Source organism: Stegostoma tigrinum, chromosome 21 (assembly GCF_030684315.1).
Source record: "Stegostoma tigrinum isolate sSteTig4 chromosome 21, sSteTig4.hap1, whole genome shotgun sequence".
Lineage (NCBI taxonomy): Eukaryota > Metazoa > Chordata > Chondrichthyes > Orectolobiformes > Stegostomatidae > Stegostoma > Stegostoma tigrinum.
The window spans coordinates 45,737,791-45,760,072 of NC_081374.1; the positions used below are offsets into that span (position 1 = coordinate 45,737,791).

A 22,282-nucleotide genomic window follows, 5' to 3' on the forward strand; every position below is an offset into this window, starting at 1 on the left:
TCTCTCCTGCCATCCCAGGAATCAGCCTGGTAAATCTTTGCACCCCCTCCAAAGCCAACAACAATGGATGTGCTCTGATATTTGAGATTTTTAAAAAGTGACTTTTAACATTTTAAGTAACACCCTACTACTGACTACTCTCCTCATCTTAATCAAACTCCCTCACCATCAACTGTTAACCTCTTGCCCAACATCTGTGTTATTGATTTTGATTGTATTGCTTCCGTTCATTAATGTAGCTCCTTGATATTTACCGAGGGGCCACTACACTCAGTGCCTTGTGTCATTATGCTGTCTTCAGATAATCAGGATCGCTCGCAAATGAGTGGCAGAACAGGCTGGAGGCCGAATGGCCTACAACTGTTCCTAATGGTGTGCAGCTCCAGTGCAGCGACCACAATGTGATCTCATTTTGAAGTGCCAACTGAAAGGATGCCAGATTGGATCAGAACATATTCTGAAAAGAGGAATGAGATGGGAAGAGAAATTTGAAATATAACTTGCACTGTGGGATTTTTTTAAAAAAATTGGGTGGACGGAATGTGTGGAATAATTTTTAGAGCCTTTTAAAAATGAAACTTTTTAAATGTCAGTACCAGAGCTTAAAAAACTAAACTAAAGAGAAGGCCAAATGGAGGCTGTAGGAATGAAAAATGAAACCAACAAAAGTAGGTTAATCAGAGGAGGAGACAATGCCAGAATGTGTGAGCGCCAGTGAAGTATTCCATGGAATTGTTCAGTATAAAATGTGACCTCGTATGAATTGGAGCAGGAGTAAACCATTTGAGCCTGCTCCCTCATTGATGTGAATAAGATGGCTGACATCTACGTCAACTCCAACTGCCCCAACGTTGCTTGATTTTCTTAGTGTTCAAATATCAGCCAGTCTCTGTCTGAAATGAATTTGACAACTGTCCATGCTCTAGAGCTTGGGGGCATAGACGCAAAATAAAGTGGAATTCCCTGCCCAGAGAAGCAGTTGACACTACCTCGTTGAATGTTTTTAAGGCAAAAATAAATTTTTGAACAGTGAAGGAGATAAGGGAAGCGGTGAGCGGGCAGCTAAGTGGAGCTGAGTCCATGGAAAGATCAGCCATGACCTTATTGAATGGCAGAGCAGGTTTGATGGCCAGCTGGCCTACTCCTGCCCCTATTTCTGATGTTCTTATGATCTGTAGAATAGAGACTTCTAAACATTCACGGCTCTTTGAGTGAAGGATTTAACTTCATCTCAGCCCTGAATGAACAACACTTTTACTCTGTGATTATAATTTCTTTAAATTTTCGATTCTGAACTAGGACAAAACAGCCAGGTGACATCTATCTGTCAAACCCTCTAAAGAACTTGTGTGTTTTAATTAATTCACTCTTCTTTTTAAGCCCAAGAAAATAATACACCATTCCACTCAATTCCTCCTCAAAGATCTCTGTCATCCCAGGAATAAATCTAATAGGCTTTCATTCCAAAGTGACGTTGTGTATTTGTTTTTGCGTTCTAGCATGATGTTGCATGTGCCTGCACAGTGAATTAAATGTAAGAGCAGGAGAATGTTTTACCAGAGATTTGAGGTTCTGGAATGTGCCATCAGAGCCAGTGACCGAAGTGGATCTATGTCAACACTTAAGAATAGGTTACTAAATGCTCCCATTTATATATCACTTTATCACAACTTCAGAGCATTCCAAAGTGCTTCATAGCCAGTGAAATACTGTAATGTGCCTCTGACATAGTCCAATAAACCAGCAGTGATATACATGTCCCAGTTGACCTGCTTTAGTAATACTGATTGGATTGCCCAGATTTGGAGATAACTCCCTGTTAGTTTAAACTGTGACATTGGGATTTTTACCCGAGAGGACAGGCTTAATTTAAAATCTCGTCTGGAAGACGGCTCCCTCTGACAGTGCAGCACCTCCTCAATACTTAGTTGAAGTACCAAACTCACTGATGAGCTGAAGGTCTGACATGGCCACGTGCAAGGGAGGAACATAGGAGTTGGGGTTCAGAAACAGTATTTTGGACAGAGTAAGATAATAAAATGTGAGGCTGGATGAACACAGCAGGCCAAGCAGCATCTCAGGAGCACAAAAGCTGACGTTTCGGGCCTAGACCCTTCATCAGAGAGGGGGATGGGGGGAGGGAACTGGAATAAATAGGGAGAGAGGGGGAGGCGGACCGAAGATGGAGAGTAAAGAAGATAGGTGGAGAGGGTGTAGGTGGGGAGGTAGGGAGGGGATAGGTCAGTCCAGGGAAGACGGACAGGTCAAGGAGGTGGGATGAGGTTAGTAGGTAGCTGGGGGTGCGGCTTGGGGTGGGAGGAAGGGATGGGTGAGAGGAAGAACCGGTTAGGGAGGCAGAGACAGGTTGGACTGGTTTTGGGATGCAGTGGGTCGGGGGGGAAGAGCTGGGCTGGTTGTGTGGTGCAGTGGGGGGAGGGGATGAACTGGGCTGGTTTAGGGATGCGGTGGGGGAAGGGGAGATTTTGAAACTGGTGAAGTCCACATTGATACCATATGGCTGCAGGGTTCCCAGGCGGAATATGAGTTGCTGTTCCTGCAACCTTCGGGTGACAGAGTGGCCTGTTTTCCTGTTGTAAGGAGTTCTGCACTGCACTATTTTAAGGGATAGTCAGTTTTGTGGTTTAAAAATCATTTCCTCCTTGAGAGCTGCCTTGAGAAAGGTTCTTTCATAACGTTTCAACTGTACAATCTTATTTCCTGTCAAATTTTGGAACTACTTTCCACTCTTCCCCCTTTCGACAAAGCGCTTGTGGAAACCTATTGTTTGTTCTCTTGCTGTTGAATTGTGGCTTCACACGGGTGATGCTGCCAAAACTCTGATTCAGAGCAAGAGTTGACCCGTGCCATTGTAAAGGAGAAATCCCACACAACAGGAGGTGGTGTGTCAGACCAAGAGATGTTTCTTAATCTTTACAAAAAGTATATGAGACTATTCTTCCCAGGCCATTGGTGATGTACGTATACAGCTTGTGAGAGTTCACAATTGAGTTTTGTTGACTTATCAACAGGGAAACTGCAGTTACTTGGCTGGTGTCATATCATGCAATTATCTCACTACTCTCCACTTAGAATTTGGTTAATTGGCTCAACCCACGAAGAATGATAACATTTACAAGATAACCACATATAAAGCAGCCCTTTGTTTCTTTAGCATTGATAGAAGGAAGTTCGTGTTCCAACAACAATCTCTTTTGATAAAATACTGTGTTCTTGATGCTCACCTTTGTGGATATTCTTTCCTGTTTCCTCCTCCTGGTTATGCATCATTAAAGATGTCCTAGTCACCCCCTCTGTTAGATTACATAAGGCCCTTTGTCACCTGATTGCCTGGGTGGTTGAACCAAGGATAACTGTACCTTTATTGTGCCTAGTATTCACATGCAGTACACTACACCCACCAGTCTGTGCCCTCCCAAACACAATAACGCTGTGTCTAGCTGTGTCCCCCTTTGTTCTAGCTAATTGTCTAATGCAGGGCAGACTGGATAAAAGAAAGCAGTGACCCCATAATTTGGGGTTGAGTGGGTCTTAACCCTGAAAGGGGATTGTCAAAGGCCTGTGCCACACTAGATCAGTGGACCCGAAGAAGAAATTGAGGGGGTGGCATATGGTTTTGGAGAGCCAGGACCACCAAGCTAGTAGCAATGTTCCTGGTTTGGGGAGTGTTGAATCCTTGCTCTAGGTAACTGTTTCAATAGCGTTGATGATTTCCAATATCCTGGCGTGTGTGTGTGTGTGTGTGTGTGTGTGTGTGAGAAAGCTTTGGTTGAGAATGTCAGCACTAGAGTCCCATACTGTCCTCTCCAGTGTACCTTCACAGAGCTGTCCCTCCTTTAGGTTAATAAATAGACAACTTGCTGTTCACAACCACTATGTCTGATCCCTGCTTTCACTGAGATTTGCACAATTACACTTCAGGATTCAGGCTCTCAGTCATTGTGCAAGGCTAGAAGGGGAGAAAGTTGTAGTTTTCCTGTTGTAAAAATAATTATTGGCTTCATAGAAGATTGTTTGGAAGTGAAATGTGGCTTCAGAAGTTTGGCAGTTGCTGTGTGCTGTGTACGATCCGGTTGTATTTAGCCAAACTGTATGTTGAATGGTAAAATTGGAGAATGGCACTCTCTGGTGGTGCATGTCCGAAGTGCACATGTATCCCTTCAATGTATATGCTTGTTAATCTGGGTGCAGTTGTAGTTAGGATACTGTTTAAAGGAGGAGGAAGGATTGGTGCTGTCTGTAATCTGCAGTGTTACTGATTGAACATAATATAAAACTCCCTAGTCTTATTAGGTTCCTGCTGATAACCATTTCTAACTGAGAGCCTTTGTTTGACATTCTGTCACATTATCGCCACTAAACATCCCACCTGCAATGTCCTGGGAGCCAGGCACTCGACTGGAACAGCTCTGTCAATGTCATAACTCATGACTTGTTCTAGCAGCTTTGTGCCCAACCTTAAAAAGCACAAGTCAGGATTGTGATAGAAACGTACCTGAGCGAGGGAGGTATGGCACCAACAGCACGAGAACCTAAACACCGTTCCGGGTCTTGTAGGCTGCTTCACTGAGGCTCCGCTTACCGTCTAAAACATTTCACTCCCTCAGTCATTGATTTTTTTTTAATCTATTCACGGGATGAGGGTGTCACTGGCTATTGGCACTGGCATTTATTGCCTGTCCCTAATTGCCCTGAGGGCAGTTAAGAGTTAACCACTTTGCTGTGAGACTGGGGTCACACGTAGGCCAGACCCAGGTAAGGATGGCAGTTTCCTTCCCTAAAGGTCATCAGCGAACGAGATGGATTTTTCTGACAATTGGCAATGGATTCACGGTCATCATTAGATTTTTGATTCCAGATGTTTTATTGAATTCAAATTCTAACGTCTCTGCTGTGGTACGATTTGAACCTGGGTCCCCAGGATGTTATCGGGTGTCTGGATTAACAGTCCAGTAATAATACCAAGATTGCCTCCCCGTTTTGATGCACAGAGGTAGCAGTGTGTACCATCTATAAGATGCACTACAGCAACTCGGGTTCCTCCAACAACCCATTCCAAACCTGCGACCTCTACCATCACAAATGACAAGGGCAGCAGATACTGGGAACACCACTCACCATCCTGACTTGGAAATGTGTCACTGTGCCTTCACTGTTACTGGGTCAAAATCCTAGAATTCCCTCCCTAATGGCAGTATGGGCTGTATCTTCTCTCAGACTGCAGTCATTCAAGATCAGTGTTTTGAGACAAATTAGGAATAGGTAATAAATGATGTAGCAGGAACTGCCGATGCTGGAGGATCTGAGATAACGAGGTGTGGAGCTAGATGAACACAGCAGGCCGGGCAGGAAAGCTGACGTTGCAGGCCTAGACCAGCTTTCCTGCTCCTCTGCTGCTGTTTGGCCTGCTGTGTTCATCCAGCTCCCCACTTTGTTATCGCAGGTAATAAATGAGCTGGCTGTGACTTTGTACATGATCTCCACCATGGTGATGGTGGTAATTGTATATCTAATTGTATGTGTTTGTTGGGATTCAACTGTGCTCTATCAATAGGAAAGGATTGAGATTTGAGGTTTTTGAGTTCGGAGGTCATTGTAATTTATATCTAAACTGAAAATTGTAAGTGTTCTTAAAATTGGATCCAGCTCAACCCTTCACCATTGAGACTTTCTGGAGTGGAACAGATGTGTGACTTGGAGGGGAACTTGGAACTTGGTGTTCCATGAACTGTCTGTCCTTGTTATTCTGGTTAGGTCATGGGATTGGAAGGTGCTGTTAAAGAAGCTTTGGCAAGTTATTGCAGGGCTTCCTGTACATGGTGCATGCTGCTGCTGGAGGGATGAATGTTTAAGTAGATTCATTGGGTGCTGTTCTGAATAGTGTAGAGCTTCTTGAGTGTTTCACCGAGTCAGGAAGATTAAATGCTGCATAATCTCTGATCTTGTATCTGATTATAGAATGGTATTGATGCACAAAGCACATTCTACATGGGAAGTGGGAAGACAGCCAATAGCCTCCTTGTGTATTAAATCTTGCGCATAACCATTGATGCAATTCAGCCTATATTAGTGCTGTATTGCCAGAAATTTGCACTATCCACAAAGGACTAGGATGTAATTGCAAGGTGATTTTCAATTTTAATTTGATTTTGAATTTTTCACACTTTATCACTGCCTTTACCCCCGGCTACCTTTTTAGAATTACGTGTGCTTGAAGTGGTATTTCTGCTGATGTACCAAGTGTTATTCTTCTTTTACCTTGAGAATTTTTGCTCTTTAGGCAGCGGAAGTTGGAAAAAGTAATGGAAGAAGAAGGCCTGGGAGATGATGAGGTAATTGTGTTTAATTTGCCTTTTAGCTTTGTCTGCAAGCTGTCAGGTGAATTGCAGGCTCCTGTGGTCTCAAAGTTTTTCCACGACACATCTGATCAGCTGTTGGCTGGAAGGGCTTGAGTGACAAGAAAATCTATTTGTTATACCATTCACAACCTAATTGACAGTCCAAAGCACTTAACAGTGAATACAGTACTTACATGTAAGCATTCTTATTATGTAAGAAATGTGGCAGCTAATGTGGGGAATAGCTTCTGCCCGTGCACACCCCTACTTCCCACGGGCTGTTCTTTGAAAGACTGTCATGAGATTTAACTTGGTTTAGCATCTCACTCAAAGGGGATGGCTGTTCTATCAATGTAACGTTGGAGTAGCAGACTCCAGATTGTGCTCTACATTTTGTACTGAGGCATGAAACTGTAACTGATGACAGTGCTATTGGCTGAGCCATGAAACTGAGAGATGTAGCATAATTCTTAATCAACGTAAGATTTATAAATTGCAATAGATGTGTAGTCCTCATGCAGTTTTCCTTTGTCCAACTATTTGTGTAGAAAAATGACATTGATTAGAAACCTTTCTCTTTGTGATGCTGATGTGACACTTGGAATTCACTGGGCCTGGTGGGCTTATGAAACTTGGCTAGGATCCCAACTCTGAGTAGGGGAGGTAGTCGACTCTGGATATTTGTGTTGTGGTAAATGGTTCCGGATAGATATCCGTAACAACACTAATGAGCTTTACAGACCCATGAGCCTTTTCTGTAATTTAATCAGATTGCAGCTGATCTCTGCATCATTTTTCCCTTGACATGGTGATCTAATGAATTTGTTTAAAATAAGAGATTTTGATCAGTTAGGTAAATTCACATAGATGCAATGCTCTGTATTTCAGACTGTGTGGGGCCCTTTTTTATGCTGCATTTCTTCACTAGGGTCTGTGACCCAATGTGCGTATCACATTAACCAGTACATGTGACACCCTTAAATCCATTTAATGACCTTTCCTTTAGTAACCAATTCTGCTCGTTCCATTACTTCAAGTTGTGAATGACTGAAAGGCCTCTCTAGGTCTTTTTTACATTTTTGGGATGAGCCATTATTGATGAGGGCAACATTTAGAGTCATAGTCATAGAGTTGTACAGCATTAAAACAAACCCTTTAATCCATCTTGTCCGTGTAGTCCAATTGTAATAGTGTGCAGTGTAGGATACCAAGGACTTTCTCCACATGTGGCTCTGACAAAGTGTTTCCTGTTGACTTTAGAAGAAGATGAGAAGGTCCCAACATGCCAGGAAGGAGACAGAGTTCTTACGACTCAAGAGGACCAGACTGGGGCTGGATGATTTTGAGTCCCTCAAGGTCATAGGTCGAGGTGCATTTGGGGAGGTAAGGCTCACGAAAGATGTACTTAACTTATTGGACACTGAGTCAGCCGATAGGTATCTCAGTGTGATACTTTCAGGAGGAGAAAGATCAATACCTTGTGGAGTGTGCAGCATTTATTGGAAAGCCATTGTTGGACTCTAATGTCTCCTCTTGAATATTGAACACATTTCTATGGCTAGAATCAACTTCAATGTTACCATGAATAAACTTCTGTTCAGCAGGTGTGTTGGTGTAACCTTGTCAGTCTGATAGGTAACACTTGCTGACGTCCTCTGCGCTCTTGTTCAGCAGTTTAGAGGAAGGTTTCCCTTTCTTGAGGATCTTCCACCAAGTTGAAATTTCTCAAAGTGCTTTTCATTCCATGAAGAAACGTTTTAAATGTCCTCATTATTGTAATTACGAAAGCAGTTCCACGAACTTGTGCACGGCAAGCTCCCGCAAATAGCAAATCGGTAACCAGATAATTTTTTGTTGTGATACTGGTTGAAGAATAACTAGAAACCAGGGAAAACTGAGGCTCCTCTGCTGTTCTTCAAGATAGTCCCATGAGTCCTTTTGACATCTGTTGGGGGTAGACGGGGGCTTCATTTACCTTTGCATTTGAAATATGGCATCTTGCACTCTGCAGCTGGGAGGGCCAGATTATACACTCGGATCTGAACTGAGATGTGAACCCAGGCAAGGGTGCTATCTAATGCTGGGTCAAACTGTAAATAGCTGTGTTGGAACAAAACACGTCTGAGTAGTGAGTTCTGTTTGCTACTTACAGGTGCGCCTTGTACAAAAGAAGGACACAGGCCACATCTACGCCATGAAGATTTTGCGCAAATCTGACATGCTAGAAAAGGAGCAGGTGAGCTGGGTTTGTTACCTTCCTGATTTCGTGCCCTCTCTCAACCTGAGCCTGAGAGGTTCTCCATTCCTCTCCTGAAGTAAAGTTTCCTCCTGCTCCACCTCTGGCTGATTGTGAAGTTGTTTTGAGGATTTAGCGCTGAGCGTGGCTGTGACTTTGTATGTAATGTGAATGCAATGGCATAAATGTGTTGGTTAGTGCTGACCGACCTTGTTTGTCAATGTGTTCACAAATATTCGTGCTAAATCAAGTTCTCTTCTGACCAGAGATTGAGCAGCTGCTTGTTTGAATGTGCACTGCTTAGGACAGATAGAGGACTGCAAAGGTGAGGGAAGGATGAAGTTTCCACACTGTATCCCCGGAACAGTGTTATGCAGCAGAACAGGCCTAGACTCTGTGCTTGCTTACCATGGGTCAGATCTGGATGAGTGTGTGGACCTCTATAAAAGTCAAGGTGAAACTCAGCTACCTCTGTCCTGGTCACAGCTAATGGGAGCAATGCAATCAAATGAGGAAGTGATTGGGTAGGGATAGGGATTGGTTGTGCTTTCCACGTCTTTGTGCAGCTTGTGGAGGGATGGGAATGGTGCTGGGCTCAGTTTAGAGGATTATTGAGTTCTTTGCCCTGATTAGTGGGTTCTCTATGCCTTTCTCGCATGAGCCTTACTCACCCCTCACTGGCTTGTGCTGCGGTAGGCAGGAATGGTCACTGTGGGTCCTGTGCAAAATCTAGTTTATAAATCTTCTCTTTCATCCCGCTGTTTGCTCTACTGTTCAATAATTGATCACATTGAGCTGCCTGAAACAGCAGAACTTTTTTCTTTTAGTTGTTGACTTTTCGGAGTGCGGTGAGAGAAGGTGGTGTCTTGCAGGCACTCTGTTTAATCTTGTACATGTTAGTGTGTGACTGCAGGGCCCTGTCTCGCGCCCCCAATGTCCTCAGTTAATGATACTGCCAGAGAATAAAATAGTTAGCACACAAGGTGTTTGACCATCTTGCCAGTGCATTGTAACAGGATGACCTGATGAAGGTAGCACGGTGGCTCAGTGGTTAACGCTACTGTCTCACAGCACCAGAGACCTGGGTTCGATTCCACCCTCGGGTGACTGTCTGTGTGGAGTTTACACGTTCTCCCCGTGTTTGTGTAGGTTTCCTCCCACATTCTGAAGATGTGCAGATTAGGTGGATTGACTATGCTAAATTGCCCACAATGTCTGGACATCTGCTGGCTAGGTGGATTAGCCATGGGAAATGCAGGGTTACAGGGATAGGGTAAGAGGGTGGGCCTGGGTCTTTGAAGGGACCAACCACCCGAATCAAAGGCCCATTCCTGTTCTTCTCGGTTGGTGGTTAAATTGGTATAATTAGCCCACTGGACTAGGAAGGGCTGGAACATTGGACGGTGACTCTTTTGAAGAGGTAACAAGTATCTGGATGTGAGTTTGCTCGCCGAGCTGGAAGGTTAGTTTTCAGACGTTTCGTCACCATTCTAGGTAACATCATCAGTGAGCCTCCGACGAAGTGCTGGTGTTACGTCCCGCTTTCTGGGGGAAAGTGGGACATAACACCAGCTCTTCGTCAGAGGTTCACTGATGATGTTACCTAGTATGGTGACGAAACGTCTGAAAACTAACCTTCCAGCTCGGCGAGCAAACTCACATCCAGGAACTCAACCTGAGCTACAAATCTTCTCAACTCGCTAGGTAACAAGTATGTTAGACCAGGGAAACCCAGTAGATGTTATCTATCTAGACTTCCAAAAGTCCTTTGATACGGTGCCTCACGGGAGGCTGCTGAGCAAGGTGAGGGCCCATGGTGTTCGAGGTGAGCTACTGGCTTGGATTGAGGATTGGCTGACAGAAGGCAGAGAGTTGGGATAAAAGGCTCTTTTTCGGAATGGCAACCGGTGACGAGTGGCGTCCCCCAGGGTTCAGTGTTGGGGCCACAGCTGTTCACCTATATATTAATGATCTGGATGAAGGGACCGGGGGCATTCTGGTGAAGTTTGCTGATGATACGAACATAGGTGAACTGGCAGGTAGTACTGAGGAGGTTGGGAAGCTGCAGAAAGATTTAGACAGTTTAGGTGAGTGGTCCAGGAAACAGCTGATGAAATTCCATGTGAGTAAATGTGAGGTTTTGCACTTTGTAAAAAAGAATACAGGCGTGGAATATTTTCTAAACTGTGAGAAAATTCATAAAGCAGAAGTACAAAGGGATCTGGGAGTATTAGTCCAGGATTCTCAAAAAGTTAACTTGCAGGTTGAGTCCACGATTAATAAAGCGAATGTAATATTGTCGTTTATCTCGGTTTGGAATATAAAAGCAGCGATATGCTTCTGAGGCCTTGTAAAGCTCTAGTTAGGCCCATTTAGAATACTGTGTCCAATTTTGGGCCCCACACCTCAGGAAGGACATACTAGCCCTGGAGCGTGTCCAGCAGAGATTCACACAGATGATCCCTGGAATGGTAGGTTTAACGTATGATGAACGGCTAAGGATCCTGGGATTGTACTCGGAGCTTAGAAGGTTGAGGGGAGATCTGATAGAAACTTACAAGATAATGTATGGCTTAGAAGGGGTGGACGCTAGGAAGTTGTTTCTGTTAGGCGGGGAGACTAGGATCCATGGGCACAGCCTTAAAATTAGAGGGGGTAAATTTAAAACTGAAATGAGATGACATTTGTTCAGCCAGAGAGTGGTGGGCTTGTGGAATTCATTGCCATGGAGTGCAGTGGAGGCCGTGACGTTGGATGCCTTCAAGGCAAAGATCGACAAATTCTTGATCTCACAAGGAATCATGGGCAACAAGTAGAGTGCAGGGAAGTGGTGTTGAAATGCCCAACAGCCATGATTTAAATGGCGGAGTGGACTTGATAAGTTGAATGGCCTTACTTCCACTCCTATGTCTTATGGTCTTGTGGACTCCCAGCCCCGGCTGGTGCATTAGGAGCTTATGGTTGCCATCTCTTGCCTGTACCTCTTGGATCTGTCTCCATTAGTGAAGTTAGACGTTTAGCATTCAGGAGTGCAGCAGCTTGAACACAATGAAGAATGAAAGGTCCACCGTTTTGAGTCTGTCTGGTGACAGCCCACACATCCTTCATATATTTAATGTACCTTTCCACTTTAGGTGGGCCACATTCGTGCAGAGCGGGACATCCTAGTGGAAGCTGATAGTCAGTGGGTGGTGAAAATGTTCTACAGTTTTCAGGACAAACTCAACCTGTACCTAATCATGGAGTTCCTCCCAGGAGGTATGTATCGGTTCTGTGTAATTTTGGGCTTGCTGTGTGTGGTATATTTACTTCAATCTGATAATGGTTCAGCTGCTTCTGGGCCAATAGCAATTGCTGAAACTCTCCACCTGTTAAAATCTGACATCCCCACATTTGGCTCCAAAATCTGAACACACTTAACTAATGAAAAACCGATTGATCTCTGTTTTGAAGTTTTCACTTGACTCCCTGAGCCCCTCCGCTGTTTGGGCAGTGGGAGTGTCTGATTTTCACTCTCCTTTGTGTGGATAAGTTCTTTCTGGCATCGCCCCTGAAATGACCAGCTCAAGTTGCAAGTTTCTACTTCCTTGCTGTGGGCTCTCCCACCAGAAGAAATTGCTTCTCTCTGTTTATCCCTTTAATCATCTGAAGCCCCTTAACCAGGTCACCTGTCGATCTCCTATGCTGAGGGCAATATGAGCACAACTGATTCATCCTGTCCTTTGTAGTTTAGCATTTGTAGCTGCCCCTAACCAGACTCCTTTTACACTGTTTCTGCTGCTCATTCAGGGGATAGCTTTCTCATTTGCTACCTAGGAGGCATTATCAGTACGTGACTTTCCAGTAGATGTTGGGTTTGTGCATTTGAGCTGACTTGAAGTGGGAGAGTCAAGTGGACCATTTCCTAAAGAAAACTAAATGAATTGTCATCAGTTCAGATTCCTTATCCCATTCAGGCTCCCTCTGTGACCTGTTGTCAGTCTACCCTGGCTACATCTGGCCTGATTTTGAATATACTGTCTCTGCATAGTACTAACTCTTGACTCCTCAGGTGCTATCTGCCCAGATGGAATGAGCGCAGAACATGTTGATCTTAGGCCTCAATGCAGTTGTATGAGTTGAATGTCATAAAGCTTGAACTCAGTTTACAGAGTTCATATCTCCACTAAGTTTGAGAAAAGGCCTTGTGCAATTCACTCAGTTTCACAGCTCATCACCAGAGCCATCGAGCCAGCTCGGAGATTCAGCTGAATTAATCTCTACAAGATGTAGGTATGGAGGTGGACTTTTCTTACATGGCTCAGATAAAATACCCAGATGATGAAATCTACATGTAATTAAGTGCCTATATTGCAGATTTAGATTTTATTGTCACACATACTTGAGTACAGTGAGAAGTGTACAAAGTCATCATTCCCATAGTGCCATCTTAGTATACAAAAGATAGGATTTAAAAACAGAAGCAGAAATAAAAGAAACAGCCAAAAGTAAATGACCAGATCACTCCCCTACCTCTGCCATGACTCCTCGCCTGCAGGAAAACAAAGCCCATCCCTCAGCCTGCGACCATGTGGGTGCCCTGAGTCTCCACATACTGCCACAGCTGGGCTGCTGCTGTCTGTACAGTTAGGTACTTGGGCCTTACTATGCCCTGGAGTTGCGCTGCTGCTGCCGGAACATGTCGCCTTTCTTCAGTACCGTCTTGCCTCCACTGACATTGTCATTTCCACGAGTCCCTGTGCCTATCGGGATGATGTATTCCTTTTGATTTTGATACAATTTTAATTGGTTCATTAGATTTCGTTATCCTGTCCACAGTTTCCCTACTATCCACTGAAATTGTCTGTTTGTTGCTATGATTTTTCCCACAATTTCATATTTTTAACTTAATTTATCTATGAAGCATTTGATGGCAGTCATACTGCAGTTTGACCTTTTGGGCTGCAAATATGTTTCTTGAGTAAAATGCCTTGTTATAAATAACAACATTATTACCATCATGACTCTGAATAAAATTTTTTTTTTTGCTGATGCTGCCCGACATGTCTCTCTGTGCTGTGTGCGTTTCCAGTCGCTGATGGTGTGGGTCTTACTCCTTTCTGGGAGGGTTAAGCTGTGGATTGCACTTTGACTCTGCTAGAGACACCTGATGGGCAAACGTTCCTTCACATCTGATGTCATCTCTGGATGAATAATACTCATCTTCGGAGGAATAAATAGAAATCTGTGGGAGAAGCAGCTGTCTGTTCACTTACTCCCGTATGGGTTGTCCTCCTGCACTAACCTGCTATGCTCTGAGATATACCCCATTCCCACCTTCAAGTCTCTGACTTGATGTAGGTGGGTACTATCCAAGTGCTTGACCATTTCTGTGATCCCCGAACTCCGGGATTGTTGAATGAACTGATGAGATGGTGTGATGGACTGCCTCTGCCCACAGGCGATATGATGACTCTGCTGATGAAGAAGGACACGCTGAGTGAGGAGGAAACTCAGTTCTACATTGCAGAGACAGTACTGGCCATTGACTCTATCCACCAGATGGGCTTCATCCACAGGGATATCAAACCAGACAATCTCCTGCTCGACAGCAAGGTACAGAGTAGAGATCCTCGATTTTACTGAATGATGAATTACAGTCAGTAAGATGTTTTTTTTATGTCAGTTCATTAAATTACATCTATTAAACTAACTATTGGAGTTTGACAATGTAATGGTTGCAGTAAAACTGGTTTGAAACATTGTACCTTCTCAAACCTACGACTGCGGTCTCCGGGATCTTCTAAGTTTGCTTTCTAAGCTTCCCTCATCTGACTACAGTCTTTGCTCAGTTTGACAGTCCATCTTTTCTGACGTGTTGTTGTAGCTGTAACACCATCTAATCTAGCTGCCAATCTGTGTTAGTTGGGACTTGTCTGTTCTGCTTGCTGCAGCGCGTATGTAGGATTGGGGAGGTGGCCATTCAGCTCCTCAACCCTTTCCACCATTCAGTGAGATGATGGCGGATCAGATTGTCTTCTCTCCACTTTCCTAACTGTGCTCCATAACCTTCGACTCATTGTAAATCAAAAATCCACCTAACTGAGCCTCCCATATCTTCTGGGGAAGAGAATTCTGCTCTCAAATGACAGAGATTTACCTTGTGTTTTCTAGGGTCACGTTAAGCTGTCAGACTTTGGCTTGTGCACAGGACTGAAGAAGGCTCACAGAACAGAATTCTACCGCAACCTCAGTCACAGTTTACCCAGTGATTTCAGTGAGTGACTGGTGTGGTTAATGGATTCCTTTCCTTTATTCTTCAGCGATGAGGATGTCGCTGGCTAGGCAGCATTTGTTGTCCACCCCGATCTCCTCCCAGATGGCAGTTCAGAGTCACCCACGTTGTGGTGGGTCTGGAGTCACATGTAGGCTAGACCAGGTGACAATGGCAGATTTCCTTCCCTGATGAATTTCCACAATTGTGGATTTTCCGTGGAACAGAATTGGAGAAAACTCTGACACCCCCATTCTGTGCACTAGTTCTTTTGAATTTACCCCTCTTACAGCCGGGAATTTACTGATTCTCATCCTCGGTGTAAAACCTCACTAAACAGGGGAGATGTTCTAAAATTACAGATGGAGCAAAAGTAGATCATTTGGCTATTCGTTTAAAAACATGGCTGATCTATTTAAGTACTGAATTCTACATCCCAATTTGTTTTTAGTACTGATAACCCATGGTTCCGCTGCTAATCCATCTCTGTCTTAAAAACATTGATTAACCCCACTTCTCTCCACCTCAGAAGGTAGCAGTTCCAAAGTTGCATCACCCTCTGAGAGAAAACAAATATTCTTCTTTCCTGCCTTAATAGGGTGACCCCAATTTTTTAAACAGTGACCTGTCACCCATAAGGGGAAACCTCCTCTTCACCTTCACTTGTCGAGACCATTCAGGATCTTATAAACTTAAATTACCACTCACTTTTTCCAAAGTCCAGTAGAAACCAGCCCCTGACCAAGCTGTCCTCATATTCCAGCTGTCCTTGTAGTAAATCTCCCCGAGCCATCCCTAATACATTGCTGAAATAAGGAAGCCAACAATGCACTCAGTATTAGACTTGTGGCCACAGCAATGCTGCTTACAACTCGAGCATAATATCTTTATGTTCACTTCCTCCTGTGATAATGGATAGATAGCCGCCTTAATCAGTTGATGTATATGTATACTAACTTTGTGACTCATGCACGGGAGCCCTTAGGCCCTGTGCAGCTCAGAATTCAGCGGCCATTCTCCATTAAACCCTGTTATTCCTGGTTGTTGGAGTGAGGGAGTGATTGTTGCAGAGACCAATGCAAACATGTAACTAATTCCATGATGAACGGGGACTGTACTTTCAGTGAAGGATTGGCACTCAAGATTTACATCCAAGATGGAGATTTTGCAAAAAGCTGCTGTTTGAGCTGTGGTATGGAATGATGTGGTTAATGAAGATGGATGTTTGCTGCTATTGCTGGATCTTGTGTTTTGATGCAGGGAAGTGCGTAAGGGAAGGAGTTGCATATAACAGAAAATATTTGGGAATTCTTTTCTCTCATTACCCCTACTGAGATTCTTAGTGGCCATGGCTTTGCAGATGTCAGCAAATACTAAGGAGCTATGAATTGAATTATGGGCTGATCCAGCACACAGGCCATTTTGCCCGTCCTCCCTTTTGCCAGCTTTTTGGAAGAATGATCTATTAAATTGTACTTCTCATTACTAAACCAAGACAAGAAACTGGATATTAAGAACCGTTTTAGACCCCATATCCAAAGAATGATAAACTAGCATTGGCAGTGGACAAGAGAATGTTCATCGCAGGTATGAAGGGACTGTCTTATGAGGATAGGTTGAGTTGACTGGGCTTGTACTCATTGGAGTTTAGAAGAATGGGAGGTAACCTTTATTGAGGTACACAGATTCCTAGGTGCCTTGGCAAGGTAGATGCCAAAAGGTTGTGGCAGAGTTCGGACCCAGAGGGCATAATCTCAATGAGGCGCTGCACATTTTGTGCATTGCTGTGAGTGTAGTGATTTTATGGAATTCGTTATCACAGAGGGGCGTACAGGATGGGTTGTTATCTATAGTCAAGGCTGAGATAGACAGATTTTCAATCAGTAAGGGAATCGACGGTTACGGGGGGACAAAGCAGGAAAGTGGAGTTGAGGATTATCAGATCAGCCGTGATCTGATCGAATAATGTTCAGACTCGATGGATCGATTGGCCTACGATTGGTTCACATGACCTTTTCCACAACATGTGAAAAGTTGATCCTGGGTGAGCCAGGGTGGGGAGTATTGGCAGGCTGAGAGAACAACCTCCCAGCCTGTCCTCTGACTCCCACAGTTGCTAGCCAGGGAATGAACAGTGTGAACCCTGGCTGATCGTTCTCTTCCGAGATCCCGAATGGAGCTCCTGGTGCCCAACTAGAATGGAGTTAACAGGAATAGGGGCTTGCTCCATCCACTCTTCAGCAATACCAGGTTGATGCGTACATGTGAGGGCGGTGCTCCTAGTGGGTCCTCCTGTGTTAGTGTTAGTGTCCCTGGGCAGGGAGGCCTGGGTTCAAATCCCACCATCTCCATGGTGTGTAATAACATGCCTGAGCAATGGGTTTAATCAGAATGGAAGCTAGGATCGTGCACCTTGTCTGGCATCAAAGCGGCACCAGCTTGGTGTATCGTCTGGTACTGAGGGAATAAATACTGCCAGCTAATATGTTCTAAACTGTCCCCTCTCTCAGCTTTCCAGAACATGAACTCTAAGCGAAAAGCAGAAACCTGGAAGAGGAACCGACGGCAGCTCGTGAGTGCTAACATTGCTTTAAAGACTTGGAGCCTGGGGAAGAGGAGATAAACTTGATGGTGATTGACCCCAGAATCATGCGTTCTGACTGAGGGCTGCACCTTCACCCACAGGGCATCCCCTCAGGGGGCAGAGGGAGGGGGTCAGGTCCTCATCTGCAGGTGAACAGGCGAGTCCAAGTCCTGCTCTCGCAGCTGACAAAAACAGAAATCTGACATTAATGCACCACTGCCTGTTCGCTCAGTGAGTTAATGCCACCACACTAGGTTACCAGTTGGTTCATCATACCTTGTGACACAGCCCGCACATAACTCTGAATTCAATTTATGAGCATCACAACCGCTGTCTGAATCGCAGGAGCCTAACCACAGGACCTATTGAATGTAGTGTCCAGTATGGACTTATGGTCATATTTTGGGGTTAGAGCCACTTTTGAATGCTTTAACCTTTTCTAGTGTGAAGTGCCCTGATGTTTTTCGTCCAGCATCAGTAAGTGCTGACAGTATGGCAGATGTATTTAATGTGATTATCAGTCCTGTGGATATGCTGTCATTCATTTAATCCAGAAGTTGACATCTCTCAATTAACTAACTAGATCTTGTGCCTGGTTTATAACATCTCTGGGTCAAACGTGGAACAATGTAGGAAGCCTCAATGGTTTGGTGTTCCATGACGTAGCAAATTGGTGACACTTGCAAAGACGTTAAAAAAAATTCTATATTTTTAACTGTAGACTGAAATGGGTAAAGAATTGCTTTGAAACCCAAGAATTGTTGCACTCCTTTTTAAAGAAGCAATTGAGCTGACCATTATTGTAAGTACTGATTAACCAGCAGCTTGTTCAAGCAGGCGTGGAACTCTGGTTACAGGAGCTGCTAGGGGGTGCTATGTACACATGGAGCTTTGTCTGATAACAAGTAGTTGATAGGTCTGAGGCTGAGTGATCAGTTATTGGTGACAAAGTTTTTAAACTTTTATAATTTCAGTCTGTCACACTTGATAACCACGTGTGCCCCAAAACTCATGAAACTTAGACCGTGTTACGTGGTAGACCCAGAGCTAAGGATTGCTTTCAGTTCCGATCCCAAAATTCACAAATGGCTGTGTCTTTCTCTCACTCTACCTTCAGGCCTTCTCCACTGTGGGGACCCCAGATTACATTGCACCCGAAGTATTCATGCAGACCGGTTACAACAAACTTTGCGACTGGTGGTCCCTTGGAGTCATCATGTATGAGATGCTGATCGGTAAGTTTGCTCTGATCTACGGTGTTTGACCAATTGGTCTGGTACAGAAAGAGAACTTCATTCCTCTTCTCACTTAGTTCATCTGTAAAAAATGGCTGCACACTCGGCACATCTATTAGAGTGCATTGTAACTGAGTGCACGATCTTGCATGTGAATTGGGTCGGGGGTGCTGCTGTATCTGCTGTGTGCGGTGGGGGGAATGGGGAGCAGTTACTGGAGATACATAGTGTTGCTTCATCTGTGGTACAGCTTCATGAAGGATTCATATGTGCAGTTATACTGTGGTGTATGTATATTACAGGCACATGGTGCACTCCGTGTGTGTGTGTGTGTGTGTGTGCGCGCGCATGTGTAATCTAGTCAAATGGTGACTGGTGTGCGAGGTGCTTATGTATTGCAACTTCCTTTTGAAACAGTCCAACTGCCTGTTTGCATGTTTTGTTGCCCTGTCTGGTGATGAATGCTGACCCTGTTGTTTCAGGAGACTGATACTGTCACTGCAGTTTGAGGGGAGATGTAACTGAGGGCCAGTTCAGGGGCATGTTTGTGACCACTGCTCACATCCTACAGGCTGGATGTTGTCTCTGAAGCTGCTTCACTTCTTCAACACAGTCCTGCCTTAAATCCTGCTCATTGTTTGTTTTCAGGCTACCCGCCTTTCTGTTCAGAGACCCCTCAGGAGACGTATAAGAAAGTGATGAACTGGAGGGAGACCCTCACATTTCCACCAGAGGTTCCCATTTCAGAGAAAGCCAAGGATTTAATTCTCAGGTAAAAATGACAGGAAATAATGCTGAGGCATTGACTGCAGTAACTCCCACCGCAGCGTAGTGTAGAGGGGACCGTACTCTGTCTAACCCGTGATGCCTCCGTCCTGGGAGTGTGTGATGGGGACCTGTCTGAGTATTGAGAACATCTAAAGTTGCCAAATGCCGTAGCAATACTCTGTGACCTGTTTATTATCTTAAGCAATTCATGCATATCCAATGCCAGCTCCCTCTTGTTGAAGTTTGCTCTCCTGTTGTATGCACCTCTGCTGCCTCCCTGTACCAGCAGTTTTATTCTCCTGAGGCCTGTGCCATAGTTTGATGCTGTGGTTTGTTACAGCGTCTCTGGGTTTGGCTGGGGTGGGCCCACAGCCTTAATCACTGGTTACAACCCTTGCTGGGCAACGTGTGGGATGTCAGGTGAACACGGGGATGGACCTGGCTATTACGACTCTTGAATGCAGTAGCCCTTGTGTTGATTCGCGTGAAGAATAGTCACATGAGAGATATGGACCAGCATCTGTTGCCTGCGGCTCTGAGCTGCAGCAAGAATTGGCATTGTTCAGAGAGAATGTTCTAGAGAATGAGATCTTTGCCTCTCCACCCTCTGTCCCTGTGATTTGTGATCTTGATTAGGAAGTGTATGAAAACAGAAAACGCTGGAGAAACTCAGCAGGTCTGGCAGCATCTGTGGAGAGAGAAAGCAGAGTTAATGTCTTTCAGGTCCAGTCACTTTCTTCAGAACTGAGCTAGGGAAAAGTGAAGCCGGGTTGGGCTGTGTGGGGGAGGCAGAGCCCAGAGAGAGGATGACAGTAGGGCAAACCAAGTGATAAATAATAAGCTGCTAATGGGGACCGTTAGGTAAGAAGAGTTTGTGTATGGTAGCAGCCCATGTGATGACCAGGCTGGTGTGTGGGGATTGGGGTAAGGATGTGGGAGAAGGTGCTCAGGCCCTAAAATTATTGAACTTGATGTGGAGCCCAAAAGGCCGTAGAGTTCCTAAGTGGAAAATGAGTTGCTGTTCTTCCAGCTTACGCTGAGTTTTGCTGGAGCATTGCAGCAAGCCTGAGACGGAGATGTTAGTCAGGGAGCACGCTTGTGTGTGAAAGGAGCAGGCAACTAGAAACTCACTGTCTTTTTTACAGACACAGCACAAGTCTTTGATAAAGCAGTCACTCGGTTTGTATTGTCTCCCCTCACTCCTGCTCTGACCTGTGATCCTTTAGGTTCTGCTGCGAGTCAGAGACCAGAATTGGGGCCAATGGAGTGGAAGATGTGAAGAGCAACTTATTCTTTGAATGCGTTGACTGGGAGCACATCAGGTAGGCAAATGATTGACCTGTGTAAGCTCAGGATCGGAGCTCTGACCCGCTTTCTTGGAGAGACTGTGTCTTGTTCCTGACTTTACCACCACCTGCCAACTTTCAATCTGCAGAAGCCTTTGGCTCCCTTTATTATACACTCACTGCCTTGTTACCTCAACCACAGGCTGCTGGTGTGCAGGGAAGCCCTGAATCCTGCAGGCTGCCTGACTTGAGGTCACCTCTGCTCTGCACAATAAAGTTGCCACATGCCTTCTGACATTTTGACGTCCTGTGCTCTCCGTGGTTCCTGATAGCTCTATCTGAATTTAAGTTTTTGTTGTGCAGTTTGCAGTTTCTAATTTGATCTTTTTTTTTCTCCTCCATTTTTTCCACCCCTCCCTCCTCTGACAGGGAGAGGCCGGCAGCTATCTCCATTGAAATAAAAAGTATTGATGATACATCGAACTTCGATGAATTCCCTGATTCTGACATCTTGCAGCCAGGTAAGGAGCAGCCCTTCAGGGAGGGAGGGAGTTTTCTCCTAGGAGATGGGTACGGAGTTTTTTTAGAATTGTGATTTGTTCCTACTTTATCAGGGCATTATTTAGTTAAAAGCCATCTATTAGATATATGTGAAGGTGAATCTATTTAGGATAAACTTGTTGTCCAGCTATCTCCCTGAAGTCGGCAGGGCTCATTCTGATCACTGCTTGTTAGTGCACTTCCTTGTCTAGGTTATTGACTAGTGACTGTAGAACATGGGCTCAGGGTCACCCTGTCTTTCACCTTCTGTTGACATCTTAACCTCCCATCCCAGGCAGAGGTGGTCAGTCTCAACGAAATCTGGTACAAATTTTCAAACCAGGCAGTAAGCACAAGAAGGGGCAGAGCTCAACAGAGATTGACAGATTGAGGGTCTAACTCTGATTCATTGCCTCCCTGCCGACTGCCTTATCTTGGCAGTGTCGATATCTGACCACTCTGCATGGAACATGATTCCTTTGTATAAGTTTTGAAGTCATTAAAAGGGAGGTGACATTTCTGCTACTGTGGAGCGGGTGGTTCCCATGTGGTCTCCTTACTTGCTGTCCAGTTCCAGACACCCTGTCACAGGCACTGTGTGGGTGCTGAGAGCCTGGTGATGGCTGGGATGTTGCTGTCCCGTTGTAACAGAGACAGAAGTTGCGCTCTGATTCCAAAGCTGTGGGAGAGATTGGAGTGCCCCTTCTAAGTGCAGTTTGTTGGAACTTCCCAGACGGCGGAAGTTGACCCATTGTGTGTTTTTCCCCATCAGCCAGTGCAGTTTTCCAGTTCTCCTGTTTATTCAGTTCCTTCTGAATCTGATTCCACTACAGTTTCAGGCAACACCCTCCAGCGTTGTTGCTGTAACCCTACCGGACCAAAAGGCTGCTCTCTTGTTAGAGACAGCTGGTGACGTTTTTAACGAGAGTCTCCACACCTCAGGTGCAAGAGGAGAGGCTGAGAAGGAGAATTCTTGAGGTTAATCTCCGCCAGTTGTGGGAATTGAACCCATGGTGTTGGTATC

The 22,282-nt window shown here is 44.8% G+C and overlaps 1 protein-coding gene across 6 annotated transcripts in view; it reads left to right on the top strand.

Annotated features, from left to right (window-relative positions):
• LOC125462963 (serine/threonine-protein kinase 38) overlaps positions 1 to 22,282 on the top strand; it is a 69,134-nt gene that overhangs the window by 43,090 nt on the left and 3,762 nt on the right. For all 6 annotated transcript variants that reach the window (XM_059653488.1, XM_048553521.2, XM_059653489.1 and 3 more), the window contains 11 exons: positions 6,299 to 6,350; positions 7,617 to 7,739; positions 8,509 to 8,592; positions 11,727 to 11,850; positions 14,033 to 14,187; positions 14,746 to 14,848; positions 17,356 to 17,417; positions 18,547 to 18,664; positions 19,313 to 19,436; positions 20,659 to 20,754; positions 21,148 to 21,239. In XM_059653488.1, coding sequence (XP_059509471.1) covers positions 6,299 to 6,350; positions 7,617 to 7,739; positions 8,509 to 8,592; positions 11,727 to 11,850; positions 14,033 to 14,187; positions 14,746 to 14,848; positions 17,356 to 17,417; positions 18,547 to 18,664; positions 19,313 to 19,436; positions 20,659 to 20,754; positions 21,148 to 21,239 — 1,133 coding nt within the window. The remainder of the gene's footprint in view (positions 1 to 6,298; positions 6,351 to 7,616; positions 7,740 to 8,508; positions 8,593 to 11,726; positions 11,851 to 14,032; positions 14,188 to 14,745; positions 14,849 to 17,355; positions 17,418 to 18,546; positions 18,665 to 19,312; positions 19,437 to 20,658; positions 20,755 to 21,147; positions 21,240 to 22,282) is intronic.